The 27,285-nt window shown below is 35.9% G+C and overlaps 1 protein-coding gene across 45 annotated transcripts in view; it reads left to right on the forward strand.

The window, feature by feature from the left end:
- The window catches only part of ABI2 (abl interactor 2), a 105,162-nt gene that overhangs the window by 25,456 nt on the left and 52,421 nt on the right, over window positions 1-27,285 (forward strand). For 35 of the 45 annotated variants that reach the window (XM_019726864.2, XM_019726863.2, XM_019726869.2 and 32 more), the window contains exon 2: window positions 22,798-22,965. The exons of the other annotated variants lie outside the window; for them this stretch is intronic. In XM_019726864.2, coding sequence (XP_019582423.1) covers window positions 22,798-22,965 — 168 coding nt within the window. The remainder of the gene's footprint in view (window positions 1-22,797; window positions 22,966-27,285) is intronic. 45 annotated transcript variants of the gene reach the window in all.

A 27,285-nucleotide genomic window follows, 5' to 3' on the forward strand; every position in this document is an offset into this window, starting at 1 on the left:
GTATCTCTGTAACTTTAGGACTAGAATGTTAAGAACCTAAAGAAATATATCAATATTTATGTAGAGGTAACTGATTATTTTTCCCATAAATTACTGATTTACCTTTGTGCCAAACCAAATTAAATAAAGAACAAAAATGGATTAAAGCGTTTCTAAGAATCATATAGCTTTGAAGCTGACAGAACCAGGGTAATCATATAGTCCAATATTTCCCAATCTAGCATTGCATAATATGTAAAAATATCTGTGTTGTAAAGTGGATATTGCAAAGCACAACAGCATTTTAAATGTTCTGGCATGTCTTTCAAGTAAAGAAAGCTGTTTAACTTACCTACATGTACTGTGTTTCCCCAAAAATAAGACCTAGCTGGACCATCAGCTCAAATGCGTCTTTTGGAGCAAAACTTAATATAAAACCTGGTCTTATTTTACTATAAGACCGGGTATAATATAATATAATATAATATAATATAATATAATACTGGGTATAATATAATATTGGGTCTTATATTAATTTTTGCTCCAAAAGATACATTCTAGAGCTGATGGTCCAGCTAGGTCTTATTTTCAGGGAAAAAACGGTAGTATTTCATAAAATATTAGTCCCCAAAACAATTCTTGGATGCCCAACAGCTATTAATAAATACCACAGCATAGTCTGGGAAATGCTGTTGTAGTTAATTTTCTTTTTATAGATCTAGAAGCTTATGCCCATAGAATTGAAACATTATTTTGAATGTTTCATCTGTCCCTAGTCCACAGCTTTTGGACTTTCTGAATTTATGCTCAAAATTTTTAAGCAATTACAAGCAAAATGTTTAGCACTTCTTTGCCATTTTTAAATTTGTTTGCTTTCCCTCCCTTCCCAACCCCTACCTCCCAATGGCTTAAGACAAAAGTCTGTTTCTTGCTCATAGAAAGCATTTTCTGAATTTAGGCACCTTCAATGGCTGTGCTGGCCAATACAGTAGCTACTGGCCATTCATGGCTATTTAAATTGTTTTGAATTGAGATATAGAAGTATTTCACCTAGCGTAAAATTCACTCACTTAAAGTGTAGAATTTGGTGATGTTTAGTATATTCACAAGATGATCTAACCATCATCACTGTCTGATTCATCCCTCCAAAAAGAAAAAGCCCATACCCTTTATCCTTCATCAGTCATTTCCCCACCCCCCCCCTCTTTCTGTCCCCTGGCAACCACGAATCTATCTGTGTCTATGGATTTGCCTATTCTGGGAATTTTGTATAAATGAAATCATAACAATAGGTGACGTTTTGTGTGTCGGTTCATTTATTTAACATATTTCCAAGGTTCACCATGTTGTATGTCGATACATAATTCCATCTTTTAAAAAAAATAACAGCTGTAAAGAGTTGTGATTCATGTTTAAAGTGTACAAATTCAGAAGTTTATAGTGTTCACAGATATGTGCAACCATAACTATAGCTAATTTTAGAACATTTTCATTACCTCAAAAAGAAACCCTGTACCCTTTGGCAATCACCTCGTATCCTCCTAGCTATTTCATGTTTAAGCAATCACTAATGTACTTTTGGGTTTTTTGTTGTTGTTGTTGTTGTTGTTTTGCTGGACATTTCATATAAATAGAATCATACACCATTGACCTTTATGCCTAGTTTTTTTCGGGTAGTATGTTTTCAGGGTTAATCCATGTTTTATTATGGATCAGTGCTTCATTCGTTTTTATGACTAAATAGATGTGACATTTTATTTTTCATTCATCAGTTGATGGACTTTTGGGTTGTTTCCATGTTTTCACTGTTATAAATAATGCTACCACAACATATACAACATATAACATTGTAAACATCATGTACAAGTTTTTCTGTGGGCATATGTTTTCATTACTCTTGGGTATATGCCTAGTTAGGAATGGAAGTGCTGGGTCAAATGGTAACTCCATTTGTGGAACTGCCAGACTGTTTCCTGATGTGGTTGCACCATTTCACATTCCAACTAGCATTGTATGAGGGTTTATTTTTCCACATCCTCACCAACAGTTGTTATTGACTGTCTTTTTTATTATGGCATTTCAGTGGATGTAAGGTGGCCTTTTTTGTAGTCTTGATTTGCATTTCGCTAATGACTAACAATGTTGAGCATCTTTTCATGTGCTTATTGACCATTGGTATTTCTTCCTTGGAGAAATGTCTGTTCAAATCCATTCACATTAAAAAATTGGATTTTTTTTTACTTTTTCAATTGCAAGAGTGCTTATATTTTGGATACTTGTCCTTATCAGATACATAATTTGCAACTATTATCTCCCATTCTGTGGGTTCTCTTCATTTTCTTGATGGTATCCTTTGACATACAAGTTTTTAATTTTAATGAATTCTAACATATTTTGTTTGTGTGTGTGTGTGCTTTAGGTATTATATCTAAGAAACTATAGCCTACTAATGCAAGGTCACAGAGATTTACTATTATATTTCCTCTTAGGAGTTTTATAGTTTTAACTCTTACTATTAAGTTTTTTATCCATTTTGAGTTAATTTTTGCATATGTTGTAGGTAGAAGTCAATATTTATTCCTTTGCAATATGGATATCCAGTTGTCCCAGCATCATTTGTTGAAAACTTTTCTTTCCTCATTGAATTGTCTTGGCACCTTTGTTGAAAAGTAATAACCTATGAACGTATGGTTTTATTTCTGGACTTTCAGTTCTATTCCATTGATCCATATGTCTATCCTTATTTCAGTACTATAGTCTTGATTACTATGCTTTTGTAGCTTTGAAATTGTAATTTATATGTGCTCCAACATTGTTCTTTTTCAAGATTATTTTGGCTACCCTGCATTCCTTGAATTTCCATATGAATTTTAGGATCAGTTACTAATTTCTGCCAAAAAGGCTTCTGGGATTTTGATATGGATTGTGTTGAATCTATAGATAAACTTGGGGAACCCTCTTAATGATATGAAGTCTTCTGGGATATTTTTCCATTTAACTTGGTCTTTAATTTCTTTTAATGATTTGTAATTTTCAGTTTAGAAATCCTACATTTCTGCTTTTAAAATTATTCCTAAGTACCTAAATTTTTTTGATTCTATCATAAGTGGAATTGATTTCTTAAGTTAGTTTTTGGATTGTTTATTGCTATTGTATGAAAATGCAGTTGATTTTTTATATTAATCTGTAGGGTTACTTAAATTCAAATTAATCAAAATTTAATTTAAAATTCAATTGTGCATTTCTACTCGCTACCTTTGAAGTGCTCCATAGCCACATGTGCCTAGTGACTCTCATGTTGAATAACACAGATTTGATTATTTCCAACATTGCAGGTCTAGTGGATGTCCAGTAAAAACAAATAAAAAGCTTCAGGAGTACCCCTTAACGGCTGATTTCCCTCTGTCCAGAAGCACTTTCAACTCTTCTGTTTCTTCTGATGTTTATCTCCATATGTCCATGCTCATGGTACTAATTCTAATGTTTTGAACATTTCTATGAAAAATGCTGACTGTGCTTTCTTACACTTCTTCCCACCTTTTCTCCATAACTTTTACCAATTTTAATTTTTTCAATGTGTCTATTTAAACAGTCACAGCTGAAGCATACAGTGGACTATGATTATATTCTTAAGCAAAGCTTTTTTCCCTTTAGAGCTAATAATTACCTCATTTTTTTGGCTAGCTTTATTACTTATGTGTCTGTTATTTACATCTAAACTTTCTCCTGGATGTATAAATCTTACTGCAACATACTGAAACATGTCAGTAACCTATTAGTTGTTAAAAACTGTGAAGGATCTGAAATTTAACCCTATCTAGGACTAACAGGTTAGCCAGCCAGTTTTATGGATGCTCTGGGAGAAGACATGAGACTCTTGGGTCAGAGACATAGGACTTTATTATTCACAGGACTAGCATTAATCAGAATGACAGCATTTTCTTTCATGGTGCTTTTCCCCCAAACCCCAATTTTCAGTGTGATAAGAAGAATGCCAGGTGATATCTACATATACAGTGGGTTATGTTATTGGGATTAGCCCTAAATCTCTTATATTGGTTAGGAAGCATGCCTACCCTTTGTTCCAGATGGAGGTGCTGTCCTTATCTTCTAAGATTATTTTCTATACAGACATCCTTAAACAGATAGTCTGGAATAAGGCAATCAGCGCCTCTGCTCACATGATGTACATAAATGCAGACCACCCATGGAGAATTATCTCTCAGTATCAGTTTCATTTCTGCCTCCAGGAGACATATTTCTTGGAGCCCCTTTCCATTTTCTCCAATCTGGATTGTCTGGATTATTAACGTTTCAGTCCTACAGCACAGCTGTCATCTCAGAAATTTCCTTTGCCATCCATCTTGGACTTCCCTTTGCCTCTTTGGTATAGATGCTATTTTCTGTTTCCCATGCTTCCTGCTTCCTCAGCTTTCTGTTTTGATGATGCATATCCTTCAGTGATTGCTGAGGAATATGTTTAAAGTTAAAAGAAAATTGACAATCTTATTCAACTTTCACTAGATTGATGGTTTGAGTAGGTATAGAATTATAGGTTGGAAATAATTTTCTCATATTGTGACAGCATTCTTCAACTTTCTTCATTTTCTACTAGCTTTTGGTGTTGCTTTTGAGAGGTTAAGTGCCATTTTGATTCCTGATTTTTTTTTAACAGATCAATCTTATTTATTCACTAATGCAAACTTGGTTTTCAAAATATTTTTTTATGTTTCAATTACAGTTGACATACAATATTACATTAATTTCAGGTATACAACATAGTGATTAGACATTTATATAACTTATGGTAAATGTGGTACCCATCTATAGTTATTACAATATTAATGACTGTATTTCCTATACTGTACTTTAAATCCCAGTGCCTCTTTTTACAGCTGATAATTTGGACTTTCACCTTTTTTCACTCATCCACCCAACTCCGCTCCCATCTGGTTACCATCAGTTTGTTCTCTATCTGTGAGTTTTTCTTTTGTTTGTTTTGTTTTTTAGATTCAACATATAAGTGAAATCATATGACCTTTGTCTTTCTCTGTCTGACTTACTTCACTCAGCATAATACCCTCTAGGTCCGTTCGTGTTACTGCAGATGGCAAGATTTCATTCTTTTTTATGGCTGAGTAATACTCCATTGTATATATGTACCACCTCTTATGTATCCGTTCATCTATTGATGAACACCCAGGTTGCATCCATATCTTTGGGTATTGTAAATAATGCTACAGTAAACCTATGGATACATACGTCTTTTTAAATTAGTGTTTCTTTGGATAAATACCCAGAAGTGGGATTACTGGGTTCTTCTTTGTCCCTTGTTATAGCCTTTATTTGAAAGTCTATTTTGTCTGGTAGAAGTATTGCCACCTCAGCTTTTTTTAAATTTCTATTTTCATGAAATATCTTTTTTAATTCTTTTACTTCCAGTCTGTGTGTGTCTTTTGATCTGAAGTGAGTCTCTTATAGGCAGCATATGTAAGAGTCTTGTTTTCTTATCCATTCAGACAACCTATGTTATGATTGTAGCATTTAACCTATTTTCATTTGAAGTAATTGTTGATAGATATGTAATTATTACCATTTTCTTATTCGTATTTTTAATCTTTTTTTCTCTTTCTTCTTAAAGAAGTCCCTTTGTTTTGTCTTGTGTACTGGTTTGGTGGTGATGAACTCCTTTAGTTTTTTTCTTGTCTGGAAAGCTCTTTATCTGTCCTTTGATTGTAAATGATAGATTTGTTGAGTAGAATAATCTGGGTTGTAGGTCCTTGATTTTCATCTCTTTGAATATTTTGTGCCAGTCCCTTCTGGCCTGTAAAGTTTCTGTTGAGAGAAATCAGCTGACAATCTTATGGAAGTTTTCTTGTAGATAACTAACTGCTTTTCTCTTGCTGCTTTTAAGATTCTCTCTTTGTCATTAACCTTTGGCATTTTGATTATGTGTCTTGGTGTGGGCCTCTTTGAGTTCATCTAGTTTGGGATTCTCTGTGTTTCATGGGCTTGTATGACTATTTCCTCTGCCAGGGTAGAGAAGTTTTCTGTCACAATTTATTTCTTCAAATAGGTTTTCAATTCCTTGCTGTCTCTCTTCTCTTCCTGGTCCCTCTATGATGTGAATGTTGGTATGTCGCGTCCAGCACAACGAGGGTGTGGGGAGCAAGGAGGGCAGTGCAGGGTTAAGAAAAGACAGTAGCCATGAATAGAGTTTAAGTGTGAGGGCCAAGGGACTGGCAGCTTCCAGGTCTGGGCTGTGGTGTCTAGTCGGGCCAATGCATTAGCTTTCATTCGTTAGGTGGGGAAGTTAAGGAGATAAACCTTGTCAATCTCAAGATCTGTGAATTCCATACACCATAATAGGAAACTGATTCAAGCCAATCAACCTTGCCTGCAGGCAGCTGCACCATAAGTCTCAGAATGTTTGTACTTCCCCAAGGGACAAAACCTATATGCATATGAATAGATGGAGAGCACATCATTGAATCACTTCCCTTGCAGGTTTTGGGAAGAAATGCAGCCACAGAGGCAGAGGCTTTCCTTAGCCTGGGGAAGGTGGGGGGCTGTGCCCACCTCTATGAACCCCATGGGTTCCCCTGTTGGTCCCCACTCGACTGCACCAGGCTTGAGTTGTCCCCCACATGGGGAATCTTACTCGTCATTGGCTGACCAGCCATCTTTTTGGGGCCAAGCAGGGAGACATGAGGTGCAAACACAAAGGATTAGCGAAGTCCCTGAAAGGATCCGTCTCACAGGCTCTCCTTTCTTTGGGGGCAAGTACAACAAGACAAACGGTTACATTGGTACACTTAATATAGTCCCAGAAGCTTCATTTTCTTAAATTCTTTTTTCTTTTTGCTGTTCTTATTGGGTGTTTTCTGCTACCTCATCCTCCAAGTCTCTGATTTGATCCTCTGCTTCATCTAATCTACTGTTGATTCCCTCTAATGTATTCTTCCTTTTTAATCTCCATTTTTATGCTTCCTATTTCTGTGTTGAAGTTCTCCCTGAGATCATTGCGTATCCTTATAATCAATGTTTTGAATTCTTCATCTGGTAGAATGCTTTTCTCCATTTTGTTTAGTTCTTTTTCTGGAACTTTGTTCTGATCTTTCATTTGGGGCATGATTTTGTTTTCTCCTTTTGGCTGCCTTCTTGTGTTTGTTTCTGTGTATTAGGTAGTGCTGCTATGTCTCCAAGTCTTATTAGAGAGGCTTTATTTGGTGGGTGTCCTGTGGGGCTCAGTGACACAGTCTCCCTGGTCTCCTGAGCCGGTTGTTCCAGGTGTGTCCCTTGTGTGGGTTGTGTGTGCCTTCCTGTTGTAGCTAAGCCTTGGTTGCTGTTTGCATGTCAGTGGGAAGGATTGACAGGTTGATTGGTCATAGAACTGGCTGTGAGTACAGTGGAGGAGCTGTTGTGTAGGGGCTGACGCTATGGAGTAGGATTCACTTTAGCAGGTCTCTGGTGCCTGCCAAGTCTGCCCTTTGGGTGTGTTATTTGTGGAGGTGGTTGGTGGTACTCTGGTATAGTCTGAAGCTATCCACCATGTATGTTGGTTCTGGGGCTACTTGGAAATGGCTCTGTTGCAGACCAAGGTTAGCTGCTGCCAGTGCTCTTCCATGGCCACTTGTATGAGTTTGTATGAGTTACAAAGTCATCTGCAGATGTTTGCCAGTTATGGTGAGCTTGGAGGTGCCTGGGAAAGAAAGACTAAGCTGTAAACTGAAGCTGTCTTGTGCTAGTGCTGGACCTGGGGCTGCTTAGCAAGAGGTATAGGGCATGCCATTTAGGGTTTGTGAACCTTTGAGAGATTTTAGGGCAGCCTGCAGCCTGATCCTTGACTGGCCATTTGTATGTGGAAGCCAATGAGGTGCCTTGGGTGGGCCCACAAGTTGGGTGGAGTCTCAGGGAATCATCAGTGCAGTGTGAACAGTGTTGGCTAGGTAGATGGAGACTCAGATATGGTGTCCACCTGTGCATGCGGGCTGAGTGGTGGGACAGCTGAACAAAGGAACAGTGGCCTCTACCAACAGTTCTGTCTGGGAGAATGCTGCCCCTGCAGTCCTCGCCTTGAAGCCAGACAATTCAGTTTCTCCCCACATTTCCCTGGCCTTTTCAACTGCTGCCCCAGGGTTGGAGCTCAGAGCCAGTGAGTCTGTTAGCAAGTGAGTCCTTGCGTGAGCCCTTTAAAAGGAACGCTGTGGACTCCAGTAGCCCTCCATCTCACTCAGCTACAATCTCTGCTGGTTTTTACAGCTAGAAATTGTGAGGACTTTTCTTCCTGGCACTGGAATCCTCGGTTTGGAAGCCTGGTGTGAGGCTGGGACCACTCACTCCTTAAAGGGGTTCTCTGTAGCTGAGGCATCGATCCCAATTTTTAATGGTCACACGCAACTGTGGGACCAGCCCATTCCTAGTTCCCCCTCCTCCTACCAGTCGCCGTGTGGCTTCTTCTGTGTATCCTTAGTTATAGGACTTCTGTTCAGCTGGACTTCAGGCTATTTTCAATGATGGTTGCTTTGTAGTTTAGTTGCAATTTTGATGTGGTCATGCGAGGAGGGAAGCACAGTGTTTATCTACTCTGCCATCTTGACTGGAACTTGAATCCTGATTCTTTGTGTATGATTTTGTTTTTGTTTTTGTATGAAAGCTTGTAGAATCATTTATTTCTCATGATTATATTCTTTGCTATGGGTCTTTTTTTCATTAATTGTACTAAATCATTTGATGATTACATTTGGTGGACATTTATATTCTTTAGCTCTGGAAAATCAGCTTGTATGATTTGAATGGTTTTTGTTTCTGCTCTGTTTTCTCTTTCTTGTATTTTTTTTAGTCATATTTGGACCTTTAGTATTGAGCCTTTAAGGGTTTTTTGGTTGTTTGTTTTGTTCCCTTTTAAAATGTCTATTGTTATTTTAATGGAGTTTGAGGGGGTGTTAACCTTAGCACAAATGTGATCTGCCATGTTTTATAACATATTTTAAAATGCAGTTATTTTTAAGTTTATTGATTTTAATTTTCAGCTAGTACGATACCAGTAGAAGGATTACAAGAGTTTTTTTTTTTTAATGAGTTTTTTTTTTTTTTTTTTTAAGATTTTATTTGGAAAAGGGAACAGGACTTTATTGGGGAACAGTGTGTACTTACAGGTCTTTTTTCAAGTCAAGTTGTTGTCCTTTCAATCTTAGTTGCAGGGGGCACAGCCCACCATCCGTTGCGGGAGTCGAACCGGCCACCTTGTGGTTGAAAGGATGCACTCCAACCAACTGAGCCTTCTGTGAGCTCAGTGGCAGCTCAGCTCAAGGTGCCGTGTTCAATCTTAGTTGTAGGGGGCGCTGCCCACTATCCCTTGCGGGAGTCAAGGCGTTGAACCAGCAGCCTTGTGGTTGAGAGCCCACTGGCCCATGTGGGAATTGAACTGGCAGCCTTCGGCGTTAGGAGCACGGAGCTCCAACCGCCTGAGCCACCAGGATGGCCTATAAGAGTTTTTATGCGTACATGTGGTACAGTGTTCTTTACATTCTTCCTATCTTTTTGGGTGCAGGGAGGAGGAGGCACCTGGAATATTTTTTTAAAAGGCTAATGAGTAAATGTGAGCTTGTTTTTAAAAAGCAAGTTTTTTGTCAGATTTACCAAATATGCTCATTTTTTCCCAAATCTAAAATAGATACTATTATAAAACTTGTGATTTGACACTTTTTAGATAAGCATATGTAGTTCAATCTAAAATTGCCTACTTTCAGGTATGTTCCAAAAAGAATCATGGTGTTTTATTGTGAAAATGACATGATAATGTAGTTTTTTCAATGTAGCATGTGGTAACTGAGTCCTTGAGAGTGTAAATGACTTATTAATGGTTACATAAGACAGCATAGCTAAAATAAGAACCCAAATGCCCTATCTTTTTCTATTCCCATTATTTCCTAGAAAATCCACTTTGACTTTAGTGATAGGTTTCCCCAAAAGTCAACCACAATTTCAGCAAATAACTTTATTTTCTGAATCTCTAAAAGGTTAGTCTGTGATCACTTATCTTATTTCTAAAGTAAGCTTCTTTTTCTCTGGCTCGCCTCTGACACTTTAGTTGTGGAGAGGTGAACATCAAGTTTATCTGCCTCAGTTGTTTCTAGTTAGCCTAAACATAGATTGTCTAGGTAGATGACATAACTTGACTATTTTAAAGTTGCTATGTTATTGAGAAGTGAAACCAGTGTACATTAAACTATTAATAAGAAAACTTTTAAGTACTTTAGGGTTCTTTGGCTTCAAGTGACAGAAACTCAATTTGAAGAAACTTAACAAGAATGAATTTGCTAGTTACTGATTAAAGCATGTGAAAAAGCAGAAGTGAATGGAATTAAGGACTCTGTCTCTCATTTCTGCTTTTTTCTGCATGTTGGCTGCATCCTTTCAGATCGGCCTACTCCATGCACTGTGTGATATCATGTATGTGAGGTAAGAGGAAAAGGAAGTTCTCTTTTGGAATCAGTTTGAAAAATCCGGGGAGGTTTCTGTGTTGTTGTCCTATATCTCAAACAAACTCACTCTTACCTAGAGTGGGCAATGGTATTGTAATTGGCCTAGTGTAGATGAGATGATAGATACGTGGTGGGGAGGAGGAGTTTATTTTCCCTTTTTAATCAAGATGAAGCAGTGCTTCTCAGATAAAGATGTGATCCAAAATGACAGGTTAAAAAAAGATTTTCATAAAGATCACCATCAGTCTTTTTACATATACTTTTATATTTCCCTCAATTCCATACGAACTTATCTTCTAATTCCCAAGTTGATAGATGTATTTTTCACTGATTACATTTTCACTTAACTTCCTATGAGTGACATCTTAATTTTGTCAGTAAAGTGTCTCCAAATCACCTTTCAAGATGCAAAACCCTGTTGGGAAGGTTCGTTTTTTTGTCTTTCCCTCCCCACCCCCCACTCTGGTTCAAGCCGTTGTTTCTCAGTCTAGTTGTGTAGGACACAGCTCCCTGGCCCGTGCTGGTATTATGAGCCGTGCTCCCCCGGCTGAGGCAGTTGGTCGCCAGTTGTGGGTGGGCCTCTCACAGCAGCTCACGGCAGCTCTCACCAGCTGCCGGCCACTCACGCTGGCCATCGGCTGCTCCTGGCAGCACATGGTAGCCCACGGCCGCACACAACAGCCTGCAGCAGCCCACGCCAACCTCCAGGGAGAGCCGTTGTTCACTGTCTTAGTTGTATAGGGCGCAGCTCACTGGCCCATGTGGGAATCAAACCAGTGACCTCGGAGTTAGGAGTACGGCGCTCCAACCACCTGAGCCACCGGGCTGGCCTAAGAAGGTTCTTATAGTAGGCTTATCTTATTTATACCGTGTTTTCCCGAAAATGAGACCTAGCCAGATATGGGCTCTAATGTGTCTTGTGGAGCAAAAATTAATATAAGACCCGGTATTATATTAACCTGGAATTATATTATGTTGTGTTATATTATATAAGACCCGGTCTTAGAGTAAAACAATTATATAAGACTGGTCTTAGAGTAAAACAATTATATTATAGTAAAATAAGACCGGGTCTTATATTAATTTTTGCTCCAAAAGACGCATTAGAGCTGATTGTCCGACTAGGTTTTATTTTTGGGGAAACACGGTAATTGTTTTGTGATAATTTAAAAATCATAAGGAGTTTTGTTTTCAATCTAAATTTCTACCTTGGGTTTCTGTGAAATCTAAATTTCTAGTTGGGTTTCTGTGTGTGTGTGTGTGCGCGCGTGTGTGTGTCTGTCTGTCTCTGTGCTGAGGAGTGAGATGTGTGTGTGTGTCTGGGGTGAGCATAGACAGGCATCTTCCTACCTTGAGTCTTTTAAACCTCTGTGTACTGAAAAATTATAGAATATTCCGCCTGTAGTTTCATTCATAGAATCTGCAAAGATCCCAAGTTCACAGTGCTTCATCTGAAGGAATTCATGTTTTTCATCTGTGTAGTTAGAACAGTATACAGCTTATATTCTAAAATATGTGTGTGTGTATATATGTCTCTCTATATATTTTAGCACTTTTATGTCCACATAAAGGTAGGCATTTAGAAATTGGAGCAATCTTACACTTAAATAAAGCACTTGTAAGTTTTCTATGCAGTTTATTTATCTGGTGTTACCATTTTAAGAAAACTTTTAAATGATTCAAAAATGATTTGTATTGCTATGTAAGGTCATGAACGATAAAGGTTCTAATTGGTAAGAGAGTAAGGAAGGTTACATTTTGGGTGGAGAGGATTATTTGACTTAGCTTTGAGAGACTGGAAAAGGAGAAATGGGATATGATGAGGGGGAGCAAATTCAGTGGTTTAGGTTAAAACAGTTGAAGCTGTAAACATAGATGTGGAGGACAGAAATGGTGAGCATGGACAGGTACGATCAGGTCAAAGGAGCAGTTCAGCAAGAGGGGCTTTATAAATGAGAATTTAGATACCAGGAACGATGTGATTCAGAGTAAGAAGTTTGCCTAGAGAGCAGTAGAATTGGGGCTCAGGATATGCATTTGGTAAGAAGCAACAGATGATGAGTGAGAAGCTCAGCACGCAGAAAATGAAGTTTGTGTGGCATACCAGAGAGATTGGATCAATACTTAAGGGCATGACTTTCCAAAATCAGGAGATTTATGAGTCGAGAATATTGACACAACACAAGGATTAAATAGGATCCTTGTTAGTCTCCTTTGGCTCTTAACCTCTTGCCATTATCATTTATGAAATCAGGGAGGGCCAAAATCAAGGTAACTACTTTCAAGTATAATCTGTACTTTATTATTCAGGAGTAATACATTTCTTAGGACAAGTGTGGCCTCAGCATGAGCACCCGATATGAAGGTGCAACTGCTGGCTGGCAGTCAGCTGTGTTCCCTAAAGCATATTCTGAAGGGAGGTCAGAACATGTGTCCGTAGGCAACCACAGCAATCCTTGCTAAATAATATTTTCCAATAAATCTGTTAGAAAAGTTCCAGAGAAGACTCTTAATTTGCTTGGCTTGAATCAATGCCATTCTCTAAATCAGTCAGTGACCAAAGGATTGGTGTACTTTTGGTAGGTTTGGGTCATGTGTCTATAAATGTGGCATTGGTAAGGTGGAGAAAGAGTGGGAATCAGCCCACACGAACTGAATTCCCCACATGGATGTGGAATTCTTTATCAGAGAATAGTAGAATGGTTGCTGAACAAGAAACAAATGATATTCTCTATACTGCTTTGCTACACTGAATTTATTTGGGTAAGAGACAAAATGGAAGACACAAGCTAACATACAAAAGAAAGCAGAATGAAACCCTAAAGCAAACAAAGATATAAAGCCTGTTGTATTGCATGGCAATAAAAACAAAGAATGAACCTAATTTCAAATTGACAGTCCTTTACTACTTCCTGAAAAATGGCTGCTGCATGCAAACACAGGAATTTAAACAAGCTCAAGCCATTATCATAGACATTCACCATCCCTTTACATTGAATTATGTCCTGTGTTTTATAGCCAGCATCATTTATTGAGCGAGGGAGTATCCTTTTACAAAGTGTGCTGTGCTAAATTAGTGGGTATAGAATTTTTGAGTGATTCTACTATATGACTGAGGAGGCCTTTGAAAAAGTAGTACTTCCTTTGTGGTCCCTCATGAATCCTCAGGAGATGTAGCTAAAAATGATTTTTTGTTACTTAGAAGGAATGTTTCTAATGGGCTCTGCTGTTGTTAGATCAATTTGGAAAGAAAAGAGCTCTGCAGTTGGTCATCATAGTAATACATTTCTAGTTTATTTGTAGGCTGGGCTGAGTGGTGTAGTCCCTGTGGTCCTTCCTGATTGTGTGGCAGTCCCCAACTAGTCCAGTTCCATAGTTGTGGCAAAGACTAACTTTTGTACCAAAATAAAACACAGATAATGTGGCATCCATATTATTGAAAAAACATTTTTAGTTATGAGGAATGTGTAACAGAAAATGGAAAAGTATCAACAGTAAGATTATCTGTAGTCTCACTAATAAAACTGTGAACATTTCCTTCTAATAACTGTTAATATATAATACATAACGTATGTTTTTCTAATATCTATTCATAAATAATGCATAATTTCATATACATATGCATACTATAATGTTATGTACATATCATGTTATATAGTTAAGATATAGTAAAACCCTACCATAATGACACAAAGTTTTAAAACAAATTTCATACAGTACAAGGACATATGGTTTGAAGGTTCTGGAGGTGATTGCATTATATTCAAATTCATGTTATTGGGGGTGCATTATTTAGCATTTTTACTATATTTTAAATAGTTTTGTGTTCTCTTTATATCATGAGGATTGTTCATAAGCAGTTTTTAATACTGAATATATAGTTGTGCCACATTTATTTAACTCTTTCCCTTCTATTGGACATTAAGATGGTTTCCAATTATTTGTGTAACTGGATATTAAATGAGACTTTCTGTTGTCTTGGGATTACAGTTCAGGCTCCAAAGGTGAGGACCATATTCAAAAGTTACCTCCATATTTTAATAAAGGTGTTAGATTACTCATACAGGACTTGATGAAAGATGAGACTTCTTTTTAATCACTTATCCTCTGTATATCTGTGAGTATACATATATGGATGTATATCCATTCGTTTATATATAGCACATGTGTAAATGAGTGAGGATTTCTTACGAGTATAAGACGATTGTAGAAGTGCTGTGCTTGTCCCTCATCTCCAAATCAGGAGAGTTTTATGAAAATTAGTTATAGAAGTTGGGGTTGTCTGTTACTTTTTTCTTATATTCATATTTACACAGAGAGGTACCTACAGAATTAGGATGATTGTGTTAAAGATGCTGTGTAGCCAGCTCTTTTTCATTTAGTTAGTTTATAGATATCTTTCTAATGTATCAGTAATACATAGCAATATTTTTTTCATTACTGGATGAATGTACTATGTGAATGTATTCTTAATGTCTCATGTTTTTTTCTCTTTCACTGTTAGCTATGTCAGTGAATACTCTTGTCTATGCCTTTCATTTTCTCATTTGATTATTTTTCTGAGATAAATTTAGACCTATAAATGTAATGGAATTTATATAAGCTCAGACTAAAAAATTGAAACCCTTGGAAGAGGTTTCTGTTTTGTTTGTTTGTTTTAGGGTTAACTATCGCCTGATAAAGCCAGAGAATTACATAGTATCATACTCGAGTGTATCAGAATATTTTTTGTGGAGCATATGCTGAACTGTCCCCAGAATTACTATATTGAAGGTTTGTAGGGGCAGCTGTAAATTTGAAAACATATTTTCTTAACACTGTACTTGAGTGGTGGAAGATTTGACAGAAAATATGATGAGGATGGCTTCTCTCCCAAAGATGCCGTTGGCAATAGGTTGGGGGTAAAATTAATGGCTAAGAAAATATTACTGAGATTTGTGAATAAGTTCTGATTCCAATATTATGATTTCATGACTTGGAAGCCAAGACAAAATAAGCTTTTTTACAAATTAAAAAACTTTATATATATGATTGTTTATATAGAGAGATTGTTCACATATGAGTATATCTGGTGTTTATCCTTTGAAGAAATTACTCATGTCTCCAATGTGAACCTATTTTGGTTATCAGTACAAAGTAATAATGATGTAGAAATTTCCTGATATTTTTGAAGGTTAATAGGGGATATAGTTTTTTTTTTTATTTTTTTAATTTTTTTTATATATTTACTGAGGATTGTCATGAAATAGTTTACCTGATTAAAAAGTATATACAATATGTGTAATCTGTGGCAATTTTATTTTTCTGAATTAGCTTTGTATGGTCTTTTTTGCTTGGTTAAGAATCTATCTAGGCCGGCCCAGTGGCTCAGGCGGTTAGAGCTCCGTGCTCCTAACTCCAAAGGCTGCCGGTTCGATTCCCACATGGGCCAGTGGGCTCTCAACCACAAGGTTGCCAGTTCAGTTCCTCGAGTCCCGCAAGGGATGGTGGGCTCTGCCCCCTGCAACTAAGATTGAACACGGCACCTTGAGCTGAGCTGCCTCCCGGATGGCTCAGTTGTTGGTTGGAGCGCGGGCTCTCAACCACAAGGTTGCCAGTTCAATTCCTCGAATCCCGCAAGGGATGGTGGGCAGCGCCCCCTGCAACTAAAATTGAACACGGCACCTTGAGCTGAGCTGCCGCTGAGCTCCCAGATGGCTCAGTTGGTTGGAGCCTGTCCTCTCAACCACAAGGTTGCCGGTTTGACTCCCGCAAGGGATGGTGGGCTGTGCCCCCTGCAACTAGCAACGGCAACTGGACCTGGAGCTGAGCTGCGCCCTCCACAACTAAGACTGAAAGAACAACTTGAAGCTGAACAGAACCCTCCACAACTAAGATTGAAAGTACAACAATTTGACCCTTGTTCCCCAATAAAGTCCTGTTCCCCTTCCCCAATAAAATCTTTAAAAAAAAAAAGAATCTATCTAGACATTTAACATTCACATTATTTTCAACCTGCCTTCTTCCTCATACTGTCCATCATGTTATCCTTATTTCATTGTTCTTCTTTATTTTTATTTACCTAGTTTAATTCACTTGAGTAATTTATGTGACTCTTCTCCCATAATAGATCCTTAAGTGCAAATACAATATTTTAAAATTTTTCACGACTGAGCACAATGCCTTGTATACAGTCATGCCCTGCATAATGACATTTTGGTCAAAGATGAGCCGCATATACCAAAGATGGTAGTGCCATAAGGTTATATGATGGTAGTCCCATAAGGTTATATGGGGACCACCCATAAGATTATAATGGAACTGAAAAATTTGTATTGCCTTGTGACATTGTAGCTGTTGTAACTTTGTAGCACAATGCATTAAGTGTTTGTGGTGATGCTGGTGTAAACAAACCTACTGTGTTGCCAGTCATAAAGGTATAGCAGAATTCTGAACAGTACATAATATTGATGATGATAATAAATGACTATGTTACTGGTTTTCGTATTTACTATACTTTTTATTATTATCTTAGAGTATACTCCTTGAACTTATAAAAATGTTTGCTGTAGAACAGTATGCCATGTTATGCCAAGAGCCTCTTACATCTTGTGTTTACCAATTCTCTTGATTATATCACTTTATCTTGTGCTTGATTTAATCTCGTGTTGTTTTATACAGTAACATGCTGTACAGGCTTGTAGCCTAGGAGCAATAGGCTGTGCCATATTGCCTGGGTATGTGGTAGGCTATACCATCCAGGTTTGTGTAAGTGCCCTCTATGATCACATGAAGACAAAATCACCTAACAACGCATTTCTTAAAACTTATCTCCATCATTAAGCAACACGTGACTATATATGGTAGTTCCTCATATCAGTGAATGGAAGCTCAACATTTTTTTTTGTAACAGAGGCCACACAGCTCCACTGTGTAATGTTCATCCTCAGAATTTCTTTCTGTCATTTTCTGTTACTTTTGTTTTATAGAGTGTATAGCTATAGATAGCTGTCTGAATTTTGTATAAATGAGTATCAGAAATTAATGAATTATTTCTAGTTCATTGAATGAAGTCTTATTCTGTAGGACCAAGATCGGAAATAATATTTCCCCTAGTCTACATGTTTCCGAAGTTATTATAGTACCTTAGTAGTTACAGGACTACATTTGCATTCTTTTTTCATATTCCTTTTTTTGTATTCATGTGTGAACTGTCATAGGCTTGAGTAATGCACAGAGCCCTTTCAAATGGAAAGAAAGAAATCTGATTGCCTATGCTGACTTAATTTATTTAAAAATGTTATTTAAACATTAGATATAAACCACTTATGGTTAAACCTCATTTAACAACTGTAAATTCACAATAAATTTATAAATTAATAAATTAATAAAATTTACGTCAGAAACAGTAATGTCATGAATGATATGTAGCCAAAACTCAGTTGTCCTTGAAATTTGAATATGGTGGTGGCTTTCCAGATCCTTTTGAGCAGCGTTACGGAGTGTGCTGTGTGCCTGCACTGTGCCAGTGCCTCGGGATGACTCAGTCTCCTCTAAGCTATTGAAGCAATTGCAAACCCCTTTTTAAAAACTTTCATTTGTACAGTACAATGTAACATTTATTTGGTCATCATTTGGTGTGAATGTGTTGTTTATATATTAAGATTGCATCTTTTAGCTCAGTAATTTGCTCCACAATCAAAATAGGATGTAAGGTATCTGTAAGGTATCTAGCTTACATTCTTATACATAAATTTCAGTTTATGGTACAATTTATAAGCATAGTTTCAGCTTTATATAAATGTATAATTTTAATGGCAGTGTAATTTATAACATTTTTGTTTGTATCAACAGTTGTGAAATTTAAAATAGGTATGCCTGTCTTGAAAGTAGCTGTTACAGAATCCTAGAATATATGGTTTTTTGTTTAGACTGTTTTTAGGGCAGTTTTAGGTTCACAGCAAAATTGAGATGAAGATGCAGAGGTTTCAACACTCCCATCAGAGTGGTATATTTGTTATAATTGATAAACTTCCACTGACAATCATTATCATCCAAAGTCTTTAGTTTACTTTAGGGTTCACTCTTGTTGTATATTCCATGGGTTTTGACAAATGTATAATGATGTGTATCCATCACTATGGTATCATACACAGTATTTTCACTGCCCTAAAAGTCCCCTGTGCTTCACCTGTTCATCCCTCCCCCCAACCAAACCCTTAAAACCACTGTCACCATGGTCTTGCCTTTTCCATGATGTCATATTGTTGCACGTATACAGTATGTAGCCTTTGCAGATTGGCTTCTTTCACTTAGTAATGTGCATTTAAGATTCCTTCATGTCTTTTCATGGCTTGATAACTCATTTCTTTTCAGTGCTGAATAGTATTCCATTATATGATGTATCACATCACCTACTGGAGTACATCTTGGTTGTTTCCAAGTTTTGGCAATTATGAATAAAGCTACCATAAACATCCATGTATATGTTTTTGTTTGGACATAAATTTCCAACTGCTTTGGGTAAATATCAAGGAGCATTATTACTGGATCATATGGTAAGAGTATAATTAATTTTTTTGAAAAATTGCCAAGCGGCTGTATCATTTTTCATTCCCACCAACAATGAGTGAGAGCTCCTGTTGCTCCAAGTCCACATCACACTTAGTGTTGTCAGTGTTCTGGATTTTGGCCCCTCTAATAGGTGTGTAGTAGTGTCTCGGTTTAATGTGCATTTTCCTGATCACATAGGATGTAGAGTATCTTTTCATATGCTTATTTGTCATCTGTATATCTTCTTTGATGAGGTGTCTGTGAAGGTCTTTGGCCTGTATTTTAATTGTTTCTTTTCTTATTGTTGATTTTTAAGAGTTCTTTGTATATTTTGGTTAATAGTCCTTTATCAGATGTGTCTATTACAAATATTTTTTCCCAGTCTGTGGCTTGTGTTCTCAGTTCTCTTGACATTGTCTTTTGCAGAGCAGAGGTTTATAAGGAGTCCAGTTTATTAATTATTTCTTTCATGGGTCATGACTTTGATGTTGTATCTCAAAGGTCATTGTCATACCCAAGGTCACCTAGGATTTTTTCTCTATCTTCTAGGAGTTTTATAGTTTTGCACTTAACTTTTAGGTCTGTGATTGACTTTGCATTAATTTTTGTGAAGAGTTTCAGGTCTGTGTTTAGATTCATTGTTTTGCATGTGTATGTCCAGTCGTTCCAGCACCATGAGTTGAAAAAGACTGTCTTTGCTCCATTTCATTTTGCCTTTGCTCCTTTGTCAAAGATCGGTTGACTATATTTATGTAGGCATATTTCTGTTCTGTTCCATTGACCTTTTTGTCTTCTTTCATCAGTGTCGCACTGTCTTGATTACTGTAGCTTTATAGTGAGTCTTGAAGTCGGGTAGTGTTAGTCTTCCAATAATGTGTTTTTCTTTTCCTTCAATAATGTGTTGGCTATTCTGGGTCTTTCCCATCTTTTTATAAACTTTAGAATCAGTTTGTTGATACCCACAGAATAACTTGGTGGTATTTTGGTTGGGCTTGCACTGCATCTGTATTTCAATTTGAGAAGAATGGACAATGTCGATTGAGTCTTCCTTTTCATGAACATGGACTGTTTATTTAGTTATTGATTTAATTCATCAGAGTTTTGTAGTGTTCCTCATATAGATCTTCTACATATTTTGTTAGATTTGTACCTAAGTATTTTATATGTTGGGGTTTTTAATGTCAAACTTGCTTATTGCCGGTGTATGGGAAAGCAGTTGACTTTTGTATAATAAACTCGTATCTTGCAATCTTGCTGTAATTTCTTACTAGTTCCAGTTTTTTTGGTCACTACTTTTAGATTTTCTACATAGATGATTATGTCATATATGAACCTTCCCTGTATCCTCCCTTCTCTTAGGGATCCAAGAATAGGGTGTGTTTTTTTTCTTTTAACACATTAAAAACCATTTTGTTTTATTAATTAAGTTCATGCATAGTCTTAAGTAAAGCATTTCAAAATTCACTGTCTGCTCCCTGTCAAAACACAGATTACAAGCAATCAAGAATCATCCTTATTCTTCTGATATAATGATCTGAGAGTTGTCCTTTCTATAGTTTTGAAGGCTGAGGCTAATAATTTAGTAAATGTGGATGTATAATAAATTTATGCCCCTTTAGAAAAGAGTTAGCGATACTCTTCTCTGGTACCTATGAAGATTTCTTTGTTTCAACTACATTAACTAACATTCTTGATTTACAACAATTGTTGTTATGAAGGTACGTCAAGATTTTAATGGGCTGCCAGTTTTTTTTTCCTTTAAAGAGCAGTTTGAAGAAATTGGTGTAACATTTTATTTCTACAATTCAGAATGTTCCTCTGTTTTACTTTAAATGAAGAATGATGCCCAGAACACCTGCTTCATGATGTGAATTACTTCACTGTTATAAGTCAACCACAAATAGCATCTCCATTTAGATTTGCTTTATACATTTTACATTATAGGGTCTTTAATATTTCATGGAACAGTAAATATACATGAAGCCCACCTAATATAAGGGCCTCTCATATCTTTGATGCAACAACAATCAGCCACATGATTTCACATACACACTAGGAATAAAGGCATAGCATAAAGTGATTAATAGTAATCATATTTGTTTTTCAAACAATCTCAAGTACTGTCAATATAAAAAGGGATACATTGAAAGTAATTATATCTGCCCAGATAGCCATCCCCTTGATCCTGTGAAGCATACTAACAAATTATCTAAGTGTTTTAATTTTGGGTTAGTCTGTATAAGAAATACTCTGATTTTGAGTAATGTCTAAAACGTGTTAATGACTTACTGTTTTGTACTGTAAATTCAAGAAAAGTTGTTGAATTTTCCAGTGTGTTCAGCTTTTTGTTTGTTAAGATGATGTGTCAACTTCCAAGCGCCCTACATGCACATACAGCATCTGGAAGTCTGTAAAATGGTTTTTGAAAGTATTTATTTTTGACCAAATTTGTTTTCAATTCTTGTCAATTTAAGCATTGATAAGATTGAGATTACTACGGATTGAAATGAAAAGAAAAAGAAAATTAGCACAGTGATTCTTAACTTTTTTCAAGTTAAAATAGTATCATTTGGTTATTTTATTAACTGCTGCTTCATCCAAAGAATTTTTCTCCCCCTAGAAAAACTTGTATATGGGGTTGTTGATTCTGACTCCTGCAGTGTGAGGGAGAGGGGAGGGTGGGACATAATGGACTTTGAACAGTTAGTGACCTTTGATTTGTATTTTTAGAAAGTGGTTTTTGTTATCCATTATCTTATCTGAGGTTCACAACTACCGTGTTTCCCCAAAAATAAGACCGGGTCTTATATTAAGTTTTGCTCCAAAAGACGCATTAGGGCTTATGTTCAGGGGATGTCCTCCTGAAAAATCATGCTAGAGCTTATTTTCCAGTTAGGTCTTTTTGGGGGGGAAACACGGTACTTAGAATGGTTGATACAGAGATTCATTTCCTTGCTTTGTAATTGAGGAAATTGAGAAACTGACTCTTGTCCAAGTTGACATATTGTAGTAAATGGTACAGCTGACATTCAGATAAAAAGTTTCTGGTTCAGAGACTTGTGTATTTTCTACTGAACCTTCTACGTACTGAACTGCAGTTTTTTTTACAGGACTAGGTAAAAAAGATGGTGTTTGGCAGTTAGCAGCTTACCATGTGTGTCCTTACCATTGCTTTTCATTGTGACCTTAGAAATAAATCACTTTTTACTGTGCTTTCTGTTTTTCGAGTAGAGTTTATAATACTTGGCCAAGTTAGGTCCCATAGGATTATGACACTTAAAATGCTTGTGAAGAAAGGGTTCTTCCATCATTTTTATTTTGTCATGATTATTGCCATTTTATTTACTTTGTTATTTTTATCATTATTATCATATTATAATTACTTTAATCAGACATTACATTATAGCCACATCTCACATATTAAAATGGAAGGAAAGGACAAATACAGGAAAGTAGAATAAAGTAGGCCAGAATTTATACATTCAAATCACGCTACCTTTCCCAACAGTGACTTTGAGAAGCTATGTACTTGGTGCCATTGCTCAGAATATCCATTGGATCTCCCCTTTTAAATAATGGCTTCAGGATTTTATTTGTATCTGTACAAAGATATATCTATTCAACATGAAAATATTAGTGAACTCACTTGTTGGATTTTTACATAATTAGTTTTCGGAACAGTTTTAGCTTGTGTGTGTAAATTCAGCAACAGAATGGTTTTGATGAGTATTTTTGTAGGTTAGATTGACAGAACGGGTTATTTTTGAATTAATGGTGGTTGTTTTGTGTTTTTTCCTAGTCAGCAGATAAGCAGAGAGCCCTAGAAGAAACCAAAGCCTACACTACCCAGTCCTTAGCAAGTGTTGCCTATCTGATAAATACCTTGGCCAACAATGTCCTGCAGATGCTGGATATCCAGGCATCCCAGCTACGAAGGATGGAATCGTCAATCAATCATATTTCACAAGTGAGACCACACTATTTTCCTACTTTGTCTCTGAGGAGCGCTTAGTAAACAGGCCATCTGTACTGCTGGCAGCCTTTATTATGTGAGCTAATATGATTTGGAAAGTACAATCTAAGTATTTCAAAATGAGTGTTTTTTGATTCTGTCTTTTAGTGGAGTGATTATCTTCTCTGATTTTGATAGGGAAGTAAACTTTAATGGTTTCTATTAAAACCCAGAGGTGAAAATTTGTCGTTTCTTCCAACTGGTACCAAATTTCATACTTCTTTATCTTTTTAAAAATACAAATGTATTGATGACTGGTTTACATTATTTTTTTCTGTTGGTAGGATTTTTGTGTACCAGGATGGTACCATACTATAATAACAGAAAGGTTAATCTAAGTTACCTTATTAAATTATCTTTATATAGAACTTAAAAAATTAATGTTATACTAATTTCTATCGTAAAAGTCATGTTCATGAGTATATAGAAAAAATGGAAAAAAGGAGACCCTTTCCCCACTACTCAAATTTTTCACTATTACTCTTTTGATACATTTTTTCCAAAAACATTTTTCTTGTAGTTTTTAAAATGTAGCTGTGATTATGTTAAGTATAGAATTTTGGGTTCTGCTCTTTTAACTTAGTACTACAACAGACATCTTTCAATGATGTTATAAGCTCTTCATAAACATTTTCAGTGGCTGCATAATGTTGCATGTATATGTCATAGCTTTCCTAACTATTCCTATATTAGGGGCTGTTGTAAATAATGCTGCAATGAAAAACCAATTCATAATTACAAAATGCAATTTTAAAAACATTAAAACAGTAAATGTTTTGATCTGTCTGCTTCTTTGATGAGATCTTTAGAGCTTTTCTATTTTAGCACTCTCACCATTTGAGTAACTGGGTAGTATTTAATACTCTTTTTAGACCTAAATGATTAGAACTCTCCTGGAATAAAAAAAAAGTTTTATAATGTACATATTATCTTTTTTCTATATAATCTTAAGAGTTCAGGACTCTTCTGAAATTGACTAATCCAACAATTTTTCAATTTTGGATGTTTAATTTGTATGACTAGATCAACTATAATCCAGATAATTTAATCAGATATGGGAGGTATACGTTATATTTCTGTTAAATGTTCATCAGATTGATATAGAGGAATTTTTAATTCAATGTTATTTAACCTTAAATCTGAATTTGGATTTCTTCACATCCCGTATAAGGGTTTCTTCACATCCTGTATAAACTTCATGGATATTGTATAGCTTATTGCTTGTTGTATTGCTGTGTCTCTTAAACAAAAAACAAAAATAACAACAAGGACAACAAAAAATTGGTGACGTTTAATGAGTGAGAGGTAAATTTTATTCTCAAAGGACCACCTCGAGGAAATAATGTGGCATTTTAAATGATTAAATAGATGAACTTGGTTTTCTATGGAAGGAGGGATGCTAATTAATTAATAATCTGGTACAGAATTTCAAAGTTTATACTTGAGAGTTAAAACTTCTGCATGCTAAAAGTCTTAGTTAAGGACCCAAAAAAGAAAGCAAGAAGAAAAGTGCAAACGCAGAAGAGAATTTAATATGTTAGAGTTTCTAAAAGGAGGGACAGCTTTTTATTCGTTTGTAGGAGAAAGTAGGAGAGATTGTGTGGGTAGACAACAAGCAGATGACCATGCAAGATAATCATCTATTTTCTGATTAGAATTCTGTAATTCTTGGGTAGGGAAGAGTAGCAACCTTAAGGAAGAAGGTGAGTAAGTGTACTCTAGGTTGTATTTATATTAATTCATTTAATGACAACATTTTTTTTTGAGTATCATATAAATTTATATTTAATATGGTCTAATTAATACTATATTTTAAAACTATTCTAATGGAATAAGTAAAAAACAGGATTGATGAATGGATAGAGATTAATAGGGGCCTGAGTCAGAGCTTAAGAACATCTTGAACCATCTTCATTTAGGGTTGAGCGTTTGGAGGGCAGTACCTGAAGAGGTGAGGGATCTGTAACTGTCTAGCAGCTGTTAAGTCATACAAAATACCATGTTTCCCCGAAAGTAAGACCTAGCCAGACAATCAGCTCTAATGTGTCTTTTGGAGCAAAAATTAATATAAGACTCGGTATTATATAAGACCTGGTCTTACAGTAAAATAAGACCCGGTATTCTGTTCTGTTCTGTTCTGTTCTGTTCTGTTCTGTTCTGTTCTGTTCTGTTCTGTTCTCTTCTGCTGGTCTTATATTATAGTAAAATGAGACCCAGTCTTATATTATACGCAGTCTTATAGTAAAATAAGACCTGGTATTATATTATATTATACTAGACCCGGTCTTATATAAGACCCGGTCTTATAATAAAATAAGACCCAGTCTTATATAAGACCCGGTATTATATTATACCTGGTCTTATAGTAAAATAAAACCTGGTATTATATAATATTTATTATATGTATTATATTATATATTATACCTGGTCTTATCTTATAGTAAAATAAGACAGGGTCTTATATTAATTTTTGCTCCAAAAAACGCATTAGAGCTGATTGTCCAGCTAGGTCTTATTTTCAGGGAAATACGGTAGGTAGTATGTTGGATGAGGGGTTGAGTAGGGGAGAAATGGTTGATGGAGACTATATCTATGAAATAAGAGTAAATTTAAAAATTTCTTATATATTTTTTAGCATTTGCCTTAAGGATTGAAATTTTTTTCAATTATGTTTAATATACAAGTAGAGTCTTTTGTTTTAAAAGTCAGTTGAACATCAAAGCCATTTGATGCTCTTTATACTGAAAGATTATTCCGTAGTTTAAGAAAATATTTTCTGTTTATAAAACAAATTCTCAGTAAATACTCTAAAGCAAGGGTTAGCAAACTTTTTTTCTAAAGGGTCAGATAGTATTTTAGGTTTTCTGTGCCACATTTGTTTTCAGTATCATATTGTTTTTTGTGTATATTTTTAAACAACTATTTAAAAATGGAAAAACTATTCTTAGCCTGTGGGCCATATAAAAGGCTGTAGACCGTATTTAGCATGTAGGCTGTAATTTGCAAGCCCTTGCTCTAAAATACTGTTCTCTCAAATGTTTGGTAATTAGATTTTATTATGCTTTATTAAAAATGTTATTAGGTTTTTAGAGGGAGCCAGAAGATTCTTAAGATATCTTGAGACCAGATTTTTTTGCCATTTGGGCAAAAATCCTAGGTTTGGAAAATTTGGAGAGAAGATTGAGTTGAAGAAGCAAAGAAGTGGAAGTTCAGTCAGGTCAAAGACAAGATCATGTTTATTGGAATGGTCGTATGTGTCAAGAGTTGTGAGGATTGTTTGGTAGAGTGTTCAGGACCAGTGGGTTATAGCTGAGGTATTCGATTTCTTTCCTCATGTTTTTCCTTTCTCTTGGATAATAACCTTGTTACTTTTCGTCCTTCTAGTGCTCTAGCTCTTCTCTCCATTTTAGTGAAAATGAATACTGAGTAGGATTGAGAGGGGGAAGGTAGGGGATCTAGATTTCACTTTGGTTCTTCTGCTGGCTTGTGACATTTGGCTTTGAACTTCAGTTTTCTCATCTGTAAAATGATGACTGATTAGGTGATTTCTGAGCTATCTTCCATCTTGAATTTTTTATTCTTCTGAGATTCCCCAAAATGTACTTGATTTGTATTTGCTTTATTCTCTTTCTATTCTGCTATTCAGCTCTGTTTATGTCCCCCTGACCTCAGCCACCTATCACTGTGCTGTAACTGAACTATTTCCCAAATTCTCTGAGTTTGAATCTGAGGATGGGAATTCTATTGCCTGTATCAACTATGTGTCAGGAAGAAATACTTAAAAAAAACACACAAAAAAACAAACGTAATAACCCATTTTCTAAATGTCAAACATTTTGAAAAATAAAACAGAATTTATTACAAATATTTAGTATCAGACACTTTCTTGTACTAAAAGGACAATACGATACTGAGTAGTGTACTAATTTCTACTGCACTCACCATATCCATAAAGAAGTACAGGCATATTTCATTTTATTACACTTCTCTTTATTGCCTTTTTTCCCCGCCCACAAGTTGAAGGTTTGTGGTAACGCTGCATTGAGCAAGTCTATTGGTGCCATTTTTCCAGCAGGCTCAGATTACTAGTATTTTTTAGCAGTAAAGTCTTTTTTATTGTTTGTTTGTTTTTTTTTACCTACAAAAGTGTGTCCTCTTTAATGTTAATGAGAGCACTATACACAGCAGAGATATAACTTTAGACACATTGGTCTGGGTTTACGTATTACATTTTCACTTACGGAGAATGTTATTTCAAAATTATGTTCTAACCAA

Source organism: Rhinolophus sinicus, linkage group LG01, assembly GCF_036562045.2.
Source record: "Rhinolophus sinicus isolate RSC01 linkage group LG01, ASM3656204v1, whole genome shotgun sequence".
In the NCBI taxonomy this organism is placed as follows: Eukaryota; Metazoa; Chordata; class Mammalia; order Chiroptera; family Rhinolophidae; genus Rhinolophus; species Rhinolophus sinicus.